The sequence below is a fragment of the Peromyscus eremicus genome, chromosome 13 (assembly GCF_949786415.1).
Source record: "Peromyscus eremicus chromosome 13, PerEre_H2_v1, whole genome shotgun sequence".
NCBI lineage: Eukaryota > Metazoa > Chordata > Mammalia > Rodentia > Cricetidae > Peromyscus > Peromyscus eremicus.
This window is the reverse complement of record NC_081429.1, coordinates 37,658,952-37,674,114: the sequence shown is the minus strand read 5'-3', so window position 1 is coordinate 37,674,114 and position 15,163 is coordinate 37,658,952. Positions and strand designations below refer to the sequence as shown.

At 51.5% G+C, this 15,163-nt stretch overlaps 1 protein-coding gene across 6 annotated transcripts in view; it reads right to left on the bottom strand.

Moving 5' to 3' along the window:
• The window catches only part of Tns1 (tensin 1), a 174,184-nt gene that overhangs the window by 5,759 nt on the left and 153,262 nt on the right, over positions 1–15,163 (bottom strand). For all 6 annotated transcript variants that reach the window (XM_059278370.1, XM_059278366.1, XM_059278367.1 and 3 more), the window contains 10 exons: positions 14,129–14,327; positions 10,734–11,803; positions 7,611–7,697; positions 6,749–6,880; positions 5,531–5,623; positions 4,694–4,771; positions 2,990–3,061; positions 2,586–2,754; positions 1,123–1,191; positions 728–760 (listed from right to left, as the gene is read on the bottom strand). In XM_059278370.1, coding sequence (XP_059134353.1) covers positions 728–760; positions 1,123–1,191; positions 2,586–2,754; positions 2,990–3,061; positions 4,694–4,771; positions 5,531–5,623; positions 6,749–6,880; positions 7,611–7,697; positions 10,734–11,803; positions 14,129–14,327 — 2,002 coding nt within the window. The remainder of the gene's footprint in view (positions 1–727; positions 761–1,122; positions 1,192–2,585; positions 2,755–2,989; positions 3,062–4,693; positions 4,772–5,530; positions 5,624–6,748; positions 6,881–7,610; positions 7,698–10,733; positions 11,804–14,128; positions 14,328–15,163) is intronic.

The window sequence follows — 15,163 nt, the reverse complement described above, 5'->3', positions numbered from 1 at the left end:
GTGTGACCCAGGCAGGGGAAAGGGCATCTCTGAGTGCCCAGAAAAGAAGCACATAGGCCTATCTACCTGTATCTGATAAGACAGAGCCCCAGCCAATTGTGTCTGCTCTGAACACTGCCATCTGACCCACTCTGGCCTGTCTGACTGTCAGTAGCATGAAGAGATTCGGTGGCACAGGGAGGCACAAGAACGTGAGGTCCCTTTTGATCCTATGAAGGCTACAGAAGGCTGAGGCATCCTCCCTCCTACACAGCCCCTCTGGAGTCCCCTAGCTAGATTCCTAGCTAGTCCTCTCCATTCCCAAGCAAGGTGCTCTCTCTTTGTCCCACTCCAGGCACCCCTGGCCTCCATTTCTTCATTTCATTCAACAACGGTCAGCAACTGACAGACCCACCCTGTCCTCAGGAGCCTGCAGTCTGAGAGGCATACAACCCCTTCCTCTGAAGTAGTCTCTCCTATCCCTAAACCCATTCCTATCTACCCAAAATGCATCTGTCACTTAAGACCATTTTTAAGTATTCTTTCTTTCCACGAATCCTTCAACTCCATGCCTAGACATAAGTCTCTGTTAGCATCAAGATGTAGGCCATAGTCTCTTTCTCCTAATCTCAGAGACCTTGGCATGCCGGCCCTCATCAGACCCCTGGCCTAGAGCTGGTCCCTGTCCCTGATTTCTCCCACAGAGTGCAAAGGTCGACCAGCTGGGTGTAAGGGAAGCCACACTTACTTAGCAGGGGCGCCTCCCTCTGTCTTCATCCACCTGTGGAAAAAATGCCCACGGTAAGGTAACATGTCTCTCTCAGGAGCCAGGAGAGGGCACAGGAGCCCCCATTCCAGGAAACACATCGCCAAGATCACACAGAGGATCCACAGAGGATAATCCACATGGAGAGCACACTGTGGCCCACCTCCCATGTAGAGAGGAGACTCAGCAGAGCGTGCAGAGGTGAACAGTGAAGTCATGGAAAGTCAGCAGGTCTGGGGAGGAGACTCAGGTGGTTGTCAGAATAATCGCTCTTACTGCTCAGGACACAGCAAAGCTGTGGCTGAGGCAAGAGTACACAGGCACACACCACACACATACTTCAGGGGACAGCTCGAAGGTGCCTAAAAGACACTTACTTTCTTTCTTGTGGATCCAGGTCACAGAAGGTGACAGTATTGAGGGGGTAGTGTCGTCTAAAGAAGAGCCTGTGGCAAAGATATCAGAGGGTCCAGAGTGAGTGCTGGAAGGGGGGGGGACTGCTTGTCCATATCTGTCACCATCTGCAGGGCAGGCCACCTTCCCATCACTGTGCCTATCTATCATGGGTTCATACAGCCTCTCCTTATGAATAAGATGGCCAGAGATCCTCATACCAGGACTTAAGCCCCACACAGGGACAGAAGGCTGTGACATAGAAGCATACCCCACAGGCCCCACACACTGGGGCTGGGGTGGGAACTGGTATTGAGAAATGATAAATGGGGAGCTCTGGAAGAGGAAGGAAATGGGCTGAGAACACAGAGATCACAGTGTGAAAGCCTCTACTCTTAAAATCAAGGGCTTTTCTTCAGCTGTATTCTATATGCTCAAAGCAGGTCCCTTCTTTAGAAGTGTGGAGAGGTGAGTGGATGGATGTTGGATAGAGAGATGCATATATACATGCACACATGTGTGGATGGTTTGGTAAGTGAACAGATGCACACAGGGATGGATGCAAGAGTGGATATGTTGGTGGATGGGTGAATGGGTTGATGAGTGGGTGGATGGATGGATGGATGGATGGATGGATGGATGGATGGATGGGTGGGTGGATGGTTGGTTGGGTAGATGGGTAGGGTAGATGGATGAGCAAGTGGGTAGGTGGAGGGTGGAGGATGGCTGGCTGGCTGGCTGGCTGGCTGGATGGATGGATGGATGGATGGATGGTTGGGTGGATGGGTGGGTGGATGGATGGATGGATGGATGGATGGATAGATAGGTGGGTGGGTGGGTGGGTGGGTGGGTAGATGGACGGATGGATAGATGAATGGTTGGTTGGGTAGGTGGATGGATGAGCAAGTGGGTAGGTAGAGGATGGATGGATGAGCAAGTGGGTAGGTAGAGGATGGATGGATGGATGGATGGATGGATGGGTGGGTGGGTGGATGGGTGGATGGATGGATGGGTGGGTGGATGGGTGGGTGGATGGATGGATGGATGGATGGATGGGTAGATGGATAGATGGACAGATGGATGAATGGATGGATGGATGGATGGATGGGTGGGTGGATGGGTGGGTGGGTGGATGGATGGATGGATGGATGGATGGATGGATGAATGGATGGGTGGATGGATAGATGGGTGGATGATGAATGGATTAATGGATGGGTGGATGAATGGATGGATGGATGGGTGGGTGGATGGATGAATGGATGAATGAATGGGTGGATGGGTAGATGGGTGGATGGATGGATGGGTGGATAGGTGGGTGGGTGAATGGATGGATGGATACAGGATGGATACATAGGTACATAGGCAAGCAATGGGTACAGGGATGATCAGAGTATGAGAAAGTGGAAAAATGGGAGGGTTGGAGGAAGAAGTAGGCAGATAGGCTTACTTTCTCTGATTGTCGGTCAGTGTGATTCCTTGGGCAGAGACCTTGAAGTGAACAATGGTGGCAGCCGGCGTGGGGTCAGCAGCCAAAGTCTCAGATGTGGCTTTGGAAATGGCCTGTGGCCCGGTGAGCGACTCCATATCCACAGAATTGACGAAGAGCACATTGCAAGCTGGAAGACACAGAGCCAAAGGGGGGTCACGGGGCCTAGAGTAGGTGGCAGACCATCCCTCAGCTCCACTGTGCAGAGGCAGGTACAGACGAATTTCAGGCACGCCTTGAGCCAAGCCCGCCGCACACAGAAATGGAATCCAGGAGAAAATTCCAACCTGCCCCTGCAGGAGGGGACGGGGCAGGAGGTGGGAAAGACTGGCCTGGGCATCGGTCCCATCTCAGGTGACATTTACCTGCTCCTTGCTTCAGCAGGTCGGTGGTTGAGTTGGCAGGGCCTGAGCTATCTTTCGAGTCATCTGTGGGGTCTGAAACAAAAATTCAATTAGTAATTAAAACCCTACAGTAATTAAAACGCTGGGCCTAAAATCTGGCTGGGCCTAAGGCAAGCACATGCTTCCTGCAATGGATACTCTTTTCACAGTGGGTCTTGGCAGTCAGCACTGCACCTGTAAGATGATTCCAAGCCCCCCCCCCCATGCTACTGGAAAGTGCTACAGTCCAGCAGAGCTGGGTTCAAATGTCCACTGCAGTCCCTGCTAAGTGTCTATGAACTGTTGACGGTGATGACCATGGCGGTACCCATGTCCCTTGATCTCTGAAACTCAGCATGCAACCAACAGCAAGGCTTTAGGGAACAATGGGGACCTCTGACATTTTGCACCAGTGTGTCTTTGTACAAACCAATGAGCTACTGAATTCACTGCAGCTCAACACAGCACAAACGATCACTCTGAGATGAGCTAGAATCAAGTGACAGATGTACTGAGCAGCTCCATTTCACCAGCAAACAATATGTACCTACAGCCACGCATGTCACTTTCTATGCCACACAGAGCACATGCTTTATTTCCATTACACTTTAACAAGAAACTTCTAAAATATGTCAGAAATAGGAATGTGGTGTGTGCCTGGAATCCCAGCACTTCAGAAGCTGAGGCAGGAAAATGGAAAGTTTAAGGACAACCTGGTCTACACAACAAAAAGAAAAGAAAAAAAAGTAACTTTTAAAAAGAGTATCAGAAGAAAGAAGGAGAGGAGGAAAAGTAGGAGGAAAAAGAATGGAGTGATGTTTGTATTGTTTGTATTGGTGCTTCTAAACTTTGGTATATGGGTATGTTAGAACACAGACTGCAGCCGGGCCTAGTTCACAGGTGGGTTGCATTGCTCGGTTGGCAATGGAGCTTGCTCCTTGGATCTCACACATACAAGGGGGTGCTCTGCCATGGGGCTACACCTCCATTCCTCTTTTTGCCTTTTTATTCTGAGATCTCTGGGTTGCCCAATGTGATGTAAACTCACTCTGCAGCAGGAGCAGGTCTTGAACCTGTGATCCTGTGAACCTGTGAACTTGGCTCAGCCTCCTGCATGCAGCCCAGGCCTGGCTCTGACCCAGAGTTTCTGACAAATTTGAAAATACCTGCATTTTAGCAAGTTCCCAGGATGGCTGCAGCAGCTCTAAGCACTGTGTTCCGAGAGGCACCAATTTATGATTTAAATATCAAAGGATTTTGTAAATTCCATACAGATATAATTGAATTAGTGTCTAAATCGTGTGGTTACTAATGTTATTGAAGTTGCATTGGAACCTTTAGGCTAATAATGTCGGTCAATGGTTATAAATAATTCAATGTGTCAAACTGAATGAACAGAAATGGCCGACTGACACTAGAAGCTCTCTCATGTACTGGGATATAATCCTCGTGTGACTGCCCCCGCTCTGAGAATAAGGCCTGTTCTGAGAAGGCGGTATGAAGTTTTTTAGAGCACCAGAGTATTTTCAAGAGCAATCTGGCAATGAATGGGTGTGCTTGGAGTTAAGCTTTTTAATGAACAATTCCCTTTAAAAAAAAAAAAAATAGAAGATGGGGGAGGGGTTCCCTGTATTGCCTCCACCCCGGCTGCATTCTGGGCGGACAGCATCAGGGAGTCTCTCCTACCTCGACTTGGGATGACCAGTTTGCAGGGCAGAGCCAGTGGGATGACGGAGTGCTGATAGACCAGGGCCGACAGGGAACCTGTTGGGAGAAACAACACACCAGGCTAGGTGACTAAGGAAGACTGGAAAAGGGTCCCCACCCGATCCGACTCCACACCTTCCCGACATCTGTCTTCCTTTTTTTTTTTTTTTTTTTTTTTTGACAGTGTTAGGGTTCAAACCTGGGGCCCAAGCCACACCCCAGCCTCCAGCTTCTTCATCGCTCCCACCAACAGAACTGAAAACCTGCCCCGCCCTTACACTAGGAATTTCAAGGGGACCTAACTGCTTCCCTTAACAACTATGTCCTCTAAATCCTTCCAGTTACAGAACCCCCATCAGAAGAGTGCAGGAGAACTGTGACATAAAATCCCAGCTCTGGGGCTTATCTAGAGAACCTAGGCGGGACTTACACATTCTTCATGTGCAAAATGGGAAGTGACAGCTACCGTGCAAGACTGCTGTGACACCAGAATGACATGACACCTAGATAGCGACTTTCCCATAACAGGTGGCCAAGAAGGACAGCCGTTCTTACCGCTGTTATTGGAATGTACCGACTCAACCGAGCAAGACAAAGACAGAAAGGGACCTGGCAGTGTGGAGGAGGAGCCACAGTACATAGTGTGTCACTAGGAGGTGTGTCCAGGTCTCAATAAAACTTTATAAAAACAGCAGCTTTTCCTTCCTTCTGCCAAAGCCATGCCCAGGAGGACTGGCAGAAGTAAGACAGAAAGAACTGGGGTCAGATCCCCTGAGGACCAGGAGAGAGATCGTAATGACTACCCAGGATGCTCACCAAAGTTTGGCTCATTGGGACAGCCCTTGAGCTTGACCCCTCTGGGGCCTGTCTCTATTAGGAAGTGCCTCACCAGCTCATGGGTCATGTCTCCTGGAACAGAGAAGAGGAAACAGAATTGGTCACTCATTGTCATAACACCCTCCCACCACCTCCCACACTGTCTCATAACTTCCACAGTGTATAGGATGAGATGGAAGAGAAGGTTACAGAGGCATGGGGGCTAGAGCCCTGTGGAATGAGGATCACCATTCACTCCTCTGTTGTGGAATATTGCTTTAGCTATGTAAAGATGTGTTACATCTGATTATGCTGTATTTGTTTAATTATGTAAAGATGTGTTACATTTGTTTATGCTGCATTTGTTTAACTATGTAAAGATGTGTTACATTTGTTTATGCTGCATTTGTTTAACTATGTAAAGGTATGTTACATTTGTTTATGCTGCATTTGTTTAACTATGTAAAGGTGTGTTACATTTGTTTGTGCTGCATTTGTTTAACTATGTAAAGATGTGTTACATTTGTTTATGCTGCATTTGTTTAACTATGTAAAGATGTGTTACATTTGTTTATGCTGTATTTGTATAATTATGTAAAGATATGTTGCTGTTTTACCTTGCCTACTACCTAAGGCACCTAGTTGGTCTAATAAAAAAACTGAATGGCCAATAGCTAGGCAGTAGAAGGATAGGTAGGGCTGGCAGGCAGAGAGAATAAAGAGAAGGAGGAATCTAAGCTTGAGGAGAAAGAGAAGAGGGAAAAAAGGAAGAGAGAACTAGGGAGAAAGAGAAAGAGATGCCCGGGGCCAGCCAGCCAGGCAGCCACCAGCCAGCCAGACATGGAGTAAGACATACAGAAGAAAAGAAAGGTAAAAAGCCCCAAGGCAAAACGTAGATGGAGAGAAACAGGTTAAATTAAGTTATAAGAACTAGTGGGACTGGCATAAGCTAAGGCTGAGCATTTATAACTAATAGTAAGTCTCTGTGTCTTTATTTAGGAGCTGGTTGTTGGCCCCAAAGAAAGCCTGCTACACTCCTGTCCCATCCCTCCAGGAAACACCCCACACACACCAAGTTCCAACAGTCTGCTGTCCCCAAACCTCCACTCACTCTCCTCCAGCTTCTCAGGGACCATCCCTGATGAGTTAGGACCCTGTTTGGTACCCAAAGGTCTAAAGAAAGCAAGAAGCCCCAGCCCGGCAGGGAGAAGACACTACCTTTCTTGCCCTGCTGAGTGATGGTTGGAGGAGGCGAGGACACCTTCATGGCCAGCCCATAGGCTCCTCGGAAGGAGTGGCTGTCACGGATGATGAAGGCCCCTGGCTCCTGATCCTTCAGGAGTGCAATGGCTGAAACGAGAGGAGACAGAAGAGAAGAGCCATCAAGAAACCAGTGGCACTGGCTTGGCTTGAGTCCCAGGGGCCTGGAGGACTCTTTCTTCTCTCTCCAGATGACATTCTTCAACATCAGGATGTAAGCAAGCACTCCGGAAGACCCTCCTATACCAAGCAAGGCAAATGTCTTCTGCAGGTGACCAGAGAGAGACAATGTCGGGGGCCATGCCATCTGCAGCCACTACTCAGTACAGCCCCATGACAGGAAGCAGGCAGTGTACGACCAGCAAGTGTGATGGGTCTGTAACTTCATTTAGGAAAAAAGAGTGGACCTGTAGGCCCTCCTTGCTGACCCTCACTCTATAACCCCAGACTTTCCTTGAGACCCTGAGGTGGGTCTCACCTTCAGGCCTATATTCCAAACTTTTTTTTTTTCTGTATAATCATCATCATCATCATCATCATCTTCTACATCATAGTTTCAGTTGCCCCTGACTGGCCTTCTACTTTGCCTGGGAAAGCCAAGGCTTTGCTAAGCCAGTCCAAGGCCCGACTTCTGACAGCCCCACCCCACTTTCCATGGGAAGTGCTTTTTCCTGTCTGACTCTGATCCCAGCCTCCTCTCTGTGACTACCAAGACCTACTGCATGGAAGAATGAGTTCTTGCCCAAGGCAGACATGGTGAGTGGGAGTCCATGGTGTCTTCTGATGGACCACCAAACCAACAGGGCTGTCCCCTACTCACCCTGCTCTCTGGAGATCTCAGGCTTGTACCAATACTTGGAGGTGTCCTGGACAAACTTCACTTTAGCCCGTGTCTCGGGACTGTTGTCTAAAGGAGGAGACGAAGAGAAGGTGTTAGAGTTGAATTGCATGCTCCCCAAAAGATGTCAACACCCTAACACCCCACACCTACAAATGTGGCCTTATTGAAAAGAGAGTCCTTGTGGATGTAATCAAACTTAGACAAAGGCGTGCCAGACTGGGGTGAGACCTAATCCAATATGATGAGTGCCTTTCAAAGTAGGGATGAGACAGCAGACACATGGGGACCGTACCAGGTGCATATGGAAACATCTGTAAGTCAAAAGACACAGAACTACATCATCAGAAGTGTCCGTCAGAGTCTCTGCCAACATCTGAATTCTGATCTCTAGCCTTTGCTAAAACAGAATCTACTTCTATTATTCTAAAAAGTGTGTGTCGGTCCCAGGAAATAAACCAGAAAGCAAGATCCTCAAACATCAGAAAACGTGCTGAGAGGTACCCAGTAGCCTTCTCCCCCAGCCTTCCTCCTGCCAGCCACCACTGTTGCCTGGCCATTCTGTGGTTAACATACCTGGCAAGGCATCCACTGAGCTGGTGAAAACCCTTCCCCACCCCATTCCCTGTGCCTAGAAGATTCTGAGTTAATTCTTCCCCACTTCCCCCCTACAAGTTGACACCTCCCTTCTCTTTGCACTCTGTGTCCTAAGTTCAGCCTAATATCCATGAGTAGGGGACAAGAAGACCTATGTCTCTCTCCTGTAGCCCATCCCGTCAATCCCCACACCGAAAGTGGCATTCTACATCAGTACAGTCAAAAGTCACTCCCATCCTCCAACAGCTAGACCAGGGAATGGCCGTTACTCTAGCGGCCATCTACAGAGGGTCACACATAGCCAGATGATATCCCTAGTCAGTCGCTCTGTAGACCAGAGCCTCTTTCTGAGAACGCGACATTGTAGAGGGGGACTGGACAAGATTGCGTCCAACTGTGGTATTTCCCTGGAACTTGCCATGCTCCTGCCTCCTCCTCCCAGTGCAGGGACTACAGGTGAGTGTCACCATGTCTGGCTCCTTATATCTTTATGCTCTGAGCCTCTAAGGTCCTCAACCTTGGTTCTTCATAAAACACCTACCAGATTATTTTGAATTGCAATCACTGAATCATGCAGTGGAGTGTTAGAACTTAGCCTTGCTTCCTACCGACATTGCAAAGGGGCAGGGGCGGGGAGAAGGGGGGGCAGGGATCCTCTTTCACAGTTCCCCAGTCCTTTGTGAAAGACTGAAGCAGGGATACAGTGTTGAAGATGCTACCAAGTAAGGAGAGAAGGACCCTGCAGCTGCAACTGAGGGCCTTGGTTCTCATGGGCACCTGGACTCTGTCTCCAGCCGCCTGAGGGGATTCAGCTCCTTTCCCAGGCTAGGCAGCTAGAGAAGGCATCTGTTGCAGGCGCCTGGCCCCCCTCTGAAGCCCGGCCATGGCTGATCTAAGGAGCTGTTAGAAGCGGCTGCAGCCCTGTGTGCCTTCCTGTGTTGACTCCAAAGGCTATTTTAAGTAGGCAAGATGGTGGGAAACAGGAAATATCCTAACTACTAGAAACTTCGCATCCTTCAAGGATTGGGGTTGGGAACCAGATGTCCCTAGTAGGCGGCAGGAAGCAGGGGAGTACAGGGTCACTCTAAGTGCCTCGGCTTGGAAGGACCGGGGAAGGACACAGGACACAGAGAGTCTGGGTGCCTCAGGGACACCCCAAGCTGTTTATAATTTTCTGTATCTGCCTTGGACACAAGTAGCCTCAGGACCTCTGCACACAGGATCAAGGTCTGGTTGAGAAGGTGCGGATCACCTGAAGCCTTGAACTTTATGTTTGGAGAATACATTGTCTCCACGGTCACAAAGACACCAAGACGAGACTTTGGTGAAGAACTCACCCTGCAGGAAGCAGGTCTGTTCAAACTAGGCTCTACTAAAACATCTCACCCCTGCCAGGCAGCCGTGGCACACACCTTTAATCCCAGGACTCGGGAGGCAGAACCAGGCGGATCTTTTTGAGTTCGAGGCCAGCCTGGTCTACAGAGTGAGATCCAGGACAGGCAGCAAAACTATGCAGAGAAACCCTGTCTCGAAAAACAAACAAACAAACAGAAAACCCAAAAAAACAAAACACACATCTCACCCCTAGCCTTTACCCTGCCAAACCTGCCCAGTGGGCCCGCTATTGACTGAGGTGTGGGGCTGACAAAAGTCATAGAGATCCAGGACAGCAGAGTCTCAAAGTTCAGTTAAGTCACAGTATCCCTCAAATAATGAATACATGCTGAAGACACTCTGATCCTGTGCACGTGCATGCATGCATGCCTGTGTGGGTGTGTGTGTGTGGGGGGGGTGAACGCGCACATGCCACAACATGCATGTGGAGGTCAGAGGACCTTGTTTGAGGCAGGGCCTCTGGTTCATTGTTGCATAGGCCAGGCTAGCCAGCCTGCAAGCTTTTGGGGACTCTCCTGCTTCCACCTCCCATCCCACTACGGGAGTATCAGGGTTATAAGCATACACGACAGCATTCAGTTTTAAACAGGTTCTCGGGATCCAAACTCAGGTCCTCGTGTTTGGACAGCGAGTGCTTCGCCCACTGTGCCACCTCCCCGGCCCCGAGAGCACTCCTCTGGGGGCCCGGATTGAAAGTTGGCTCTGTCACCAAGTCACCACATAATGCCAGCCAAGCAACAGAAACTCTGTGAGCCCCAGAGTGTTCCTATATAAAGCAAAGTTAATACCTGCTTCCCCAGGGGGGCTGGAGGACTAAATGGGTGAGTACTGAGCTCAGGCTACCCCACAGCGTGTGCTCCACAGGAGGCGATGGCAGTGATGGCCATCTGAACAGAATACCGTTCATGCTTGTTACTTCATCCTCCTATTCTTGCATACCTTCCTCAGCCTTCAGCAACCCCATCCCAGACATGCTTTAAAGACACAACTCCTGCTACAGGCAAGGAACTCGGGCCTAGAAGTCAGGGACCCACCCAAGGTCATCTGCCAAGGGATGGCTAGGGCAGATGTCCTAACTCTTGGGCGGGCAGGAATGTAAGAGAAGAGACGCACCTGGCATCGAGTACTTGGAAAAGTCTGGAAGCGTGTGGGAGAAGGAGACAGTGCTGCTCCCGCCGGGACTGGACATCCCATTGGCAATGGGTGAGGAGGACACTTTCCCATTGATGGTAGCATAGTTGGGGAGGCTGCCGGCCCGGTCTCCCACGGACATTCTCCGCTTCTCCGGCAAGGCTGGTGTGGGGCTCCCTTGGCGGAAGGCTGCTGAGTCTGGCGAGGGCGAGGTGGCTGGGCTGCTCAGGCCAGGGTAGTAGGCAGGGGAGACAGGGAATGAAGGTGTGGAAGGAGCCTGGTACCCAGAGGCACTGCTTTGCCGGGACAGCGTTGGCCGTCGGTCCTCGGGGGTAGAGTAGCCACCGTAAGCCGCGTGCCGGTCCAAGCTGGGGCTTCCAGGAACCACAGATCCAGATCCACCCAGGTGCCGGCCCAAGCTGGGGCTCCCAGGGCTCATGACTGCATTGCCATGGAGACCGGAGGCCAGATTCCCTTGATGGGCCCCAGGGTGTCGACCCAGGCTTGGGCTTCCTGGAGTTGTGGCCACACTGCTGTGGAGGCCTGGAACCTGGTGGCTTCCTACTGGGTGCCGGCCCAAGCTGGGGCTTCCAGGTGTGGTGGCTGCACTGCTTGGGTGGCCAGAAACCACGTTGCCATGGAAACCAGGGCCAGATGGGCCCATCACCTGCCGGTGGCTCAGACTGGGACTGCCGGGGGCAGCCATGGTGGGGTTGACAGCCCGCCGGCCAAAGCCAGGACTAGGTGGAGTGTTGGTGCCCACTGTCCTGTGTCGTGCCTGAGGGCTCCCAGGCACCGTGTGGATGGTGGCCGCACTGAACTGTGGCTGGACTTGGCTTTCTGGAGAAGAGCTGAGTGGCTGAAGGGAATAGTCAGGGCTGCTGTAGCTGCTGCCACCAGCCGGGACCGGTGAGGAGCTCCAGTAACTCAATGCTGCAGGACTCGGCTGCCCCAGGCTGCCTGAGCGGATGCTGGAGTCCAGCATGGGCTGGATGGGTGTCCGGGGGCCCTGGTCACTGCTCCCCCCTGATGGGAAACTGCCCACGGAAGTGCTAGAGAGAAATGGCAGGTAGAAAGGTCAGTGGATGGTATTTAATAAAGAGAGGACTTTTGCTGAGTGGCCAGGATCCTTCAACCACTAAGAGCATAAGAGCTCCACTCAGTGCGGAGGAAGTCGGGGCTTTTATACATTACATAATGGAACCATCAGAAAAAGAAACTGAGGGTCAGAGTTTAAACAGTAAGCTCAGTACCACAGAGGTCTAAAAGGCCAGGCTCCAACTCAGCTGCATCCGACTCCAAAACCCACACTTTCTTTACCACGCCATGCTGACTCCTTGACCCATCAGTCATAGCAAAGCAATCACCAGGCAAGGCAGCTGTCTTGGTGTAAGCCCTTAGCACCATAGAAACTTAGAGAGATGGTCAAACCACCCTGGCTCTATTCCTACTAGGCCTCAACTTGACTCAGTTTCCCTAGGTGTTTTATCATCCTCTCGGAGTGCTAAAATTGGGCTTTCACTCCTAGGTGATTCCAAAAAAAGCAAAGAAACAGAATCACATACAGGGGTCACCACACATCAGAAGATCTCAGCTCATTTGGAGGTCTGCCTTCAGCACCCCCAATCTGGCCACTCATGGCACAAACTGCCTGTGCATGGTCATGAGGTTCCTGTGATGTATGCACGGTCTATAGACCCAAAGCTCTGCCCATGTATGATATGATGGGAAAGAACAAGGTTGCCAGGGACCGGGGTAAGCAGTAGAGAGAGGTGGCAGGCAGCTGATGCTTAGCAGTAGCAAGGCAAGAAATATCCTTACAGAGATCAGGGACCCAGGTACAGGAGGCCATGCTCTAGGACCAGCAAGAGGCAGGGGCAGGAAGAGGCCAGGATGGACACTAGGGAATAAACAAACTAGATTGTGATGAAGTGGAACCATGGCAGCCCGCATCGTGCTGAGCAGAGGTGAAGGGTGGCGAGGAGTGTGAGGGTCCTATGGTGGAGTTCTGGGGTTTCAGAAGTGAGTTTCCGGGACCCTGGAAAGAGCCAGTTGAGTGCAGAAGCAGTCCAAGCAAGAAGCCAGGGCAAATGAGAAAACTGGACCCCTGCCACCACGCCACCCCTGGAACAGGCACCCATGAAAGGGCTAGGGAGGAAGGGTGGGCTGGGTGTGTGTAGGGGAGTGTGCCTGGCTGGAGGGTTCGGAACGAGGATCCGGGGAGAACATCTCCGCTCATCTCTCGCCAGCCTGGGCAGGGCCAGTGTGGGTGTGAGCAGCAAACTGATCCCGGGGAAGGAGGGAAGCTGGGAGTCTGGGACCATGGCAATCCCAGCACAGAGGGAAGTGGGTTCCAGAAGAGAAAGGGGGCATGGCCTCCCCTGCTGGGGAGAGATCCTGCTTATGTATGCTAGCTTTGTGTCGTCCCCCACCCCACCCGCCCCGCCCCATGCCTGGAACTCTGTCTCTAGGCCTTGCCCAATCCCACCTCAACCTCTGTCCCTGTGCTGTTTTTTCATCCATAACATTGAGTCTCATTCTCAACACCCACCTCGCTGCTCCCTAGGGTACCCCAAGCATGAACTCTACTGAAGGGTTGGCCCTCTCCTACCCAGCCCTGGGATTCCCTCCCTGTCTGGCTCACCCAGGCGGCTACAGGTAGTGTCTATCCACCAAGATGCCCCTCCCTGGTGGGCTGCATACTCTGAGTTGCCCCTGCGTCTACATCACACACCATAGTTCTCTGTCCCTCTGACCTACATCTTCACCCCAAGATATCCTGTCATCCTTCTGGGTTCCTGCTCTACCATCATCCTTCAACGTCCTCTCCACCTTCCCGGCTAGAAGTCACCACCCCTGCTAGAAGTCACCACTCCGGCTTTGTGCCCCAAGCGCTCTATTTCTGGTCCAGTGCTCTTATCTATCCAGATCAGTCGGGTCTGAGGAACGGAGAGAAAGACGTGACCTCCCTCCTGACACGTACACTCATAGGTTGAAGCCTGCTTCTGCTACCACTCAGCTACTACTGCCCCTTTGAGTCTCGTTTGCCTCTTCTGAGAAGCAGGAACGGCAAAGCTTAGCTCTTGGTGCAGCAGAAAGTGGACATAAGGTGGGCCTGCCCGAGCTTCCTGTACATTGGGTTACTGCTGGGAGGTTAACTACAGGAAGGACTGCTCACTGGTCTCTTTCGCTCAGGTGGAATGGAGCACAGTCTGAGAGCCTTGCTCATCACCCCGGCTCCCTTAAGTTGGATGCCTAGAAACATGCTCCCCCTAGGTCTTGAGAAAGTATCTTCAAAGTGTAGCAATCTAGAAGGGATTTCGCTACAAAGATCCTCAGTCTCAGGCCCAGATTCTCATTCCCCATTCCCAGCTTACCTGTCAGCGCTGAGGATGGGACTGCTCGTGGAAAGGGGGCTAGGGGAGACAAAGGAGCCACCCGGGGTCCCGTTCCTCAGGGGTGTCTCATGTCCATAGGCATGGGCAGCTGGGGCACTGAGGCTCTTGGGCTCGACATCCTGAGTTCGAGGCCCTGACACTGCTGTCCTCGCTACAGACTCCACGTAGCTCCGGGGCTCTGGAAGAAGTAAAGGGATGAAGAATGAACACAGGTGTGGTAGGAATTCACCCACCCTGCCAGGGAATACAGCACCCCCAGGGTCCAGCCTGGGAAAGGGGCAGCATGAAAACCCTCCACAAGAGCCCAAGCATGCTTTACTGAGGCTCCTGTTTCCCCAGTCTGAGACAAGCTATAAGGAGCACTGGCTTTTAGAAACCTTTTCTTCTCCAAGTTGTGCCTCTGCAAAGGGCCACCAGCATTTTCCCATAAAGATTTGGATCCCTGTCCATGGCTGGCACCCCCTTGCAGCTTTATTTCTGCCCAGCCCTACCAGGGTCTCCAGATGCCCGGGCTCCTAAAGCAATCCCAAAGAGATCACGTGACTCTGCCCGTATCTCGGGCTAGCACCCAGCTTGCTCGTCAAGCAATACCCAGTGCCAGCCACTGCAGACTCACCAGCCCCTTCCTGGCAAGACACCCCACCTACTTCTGCATAACACACTCAGCATTCCTTAGAAGACTGATGCAGAGTACCCTGTGCCTGGGTGGAGCCAGACATTCTGTGCCCTCTATGATACAACCGGCATGCCAGGCCCTGTACAGAGAGGTTTCAAACACAATATCCCCAACCTAGTGTTCAGAGTAACATTAGCAACAGAAAGGCCATTTGACAGATGAGAAGCCTGAGGCCTGAAGAGTAAAATGACCGGGCATGTTGGACCCAGGCCCCCGTGACCTCAGAGGCCAGCCCTATACTAACTAGAACAAGGATGAGGTTGGGACACAATCATATGGAGGGGGTGTATGTCATTGCCAACACCTAGGATCCTGTCTCCATCTTTGTTGCTGCCCAG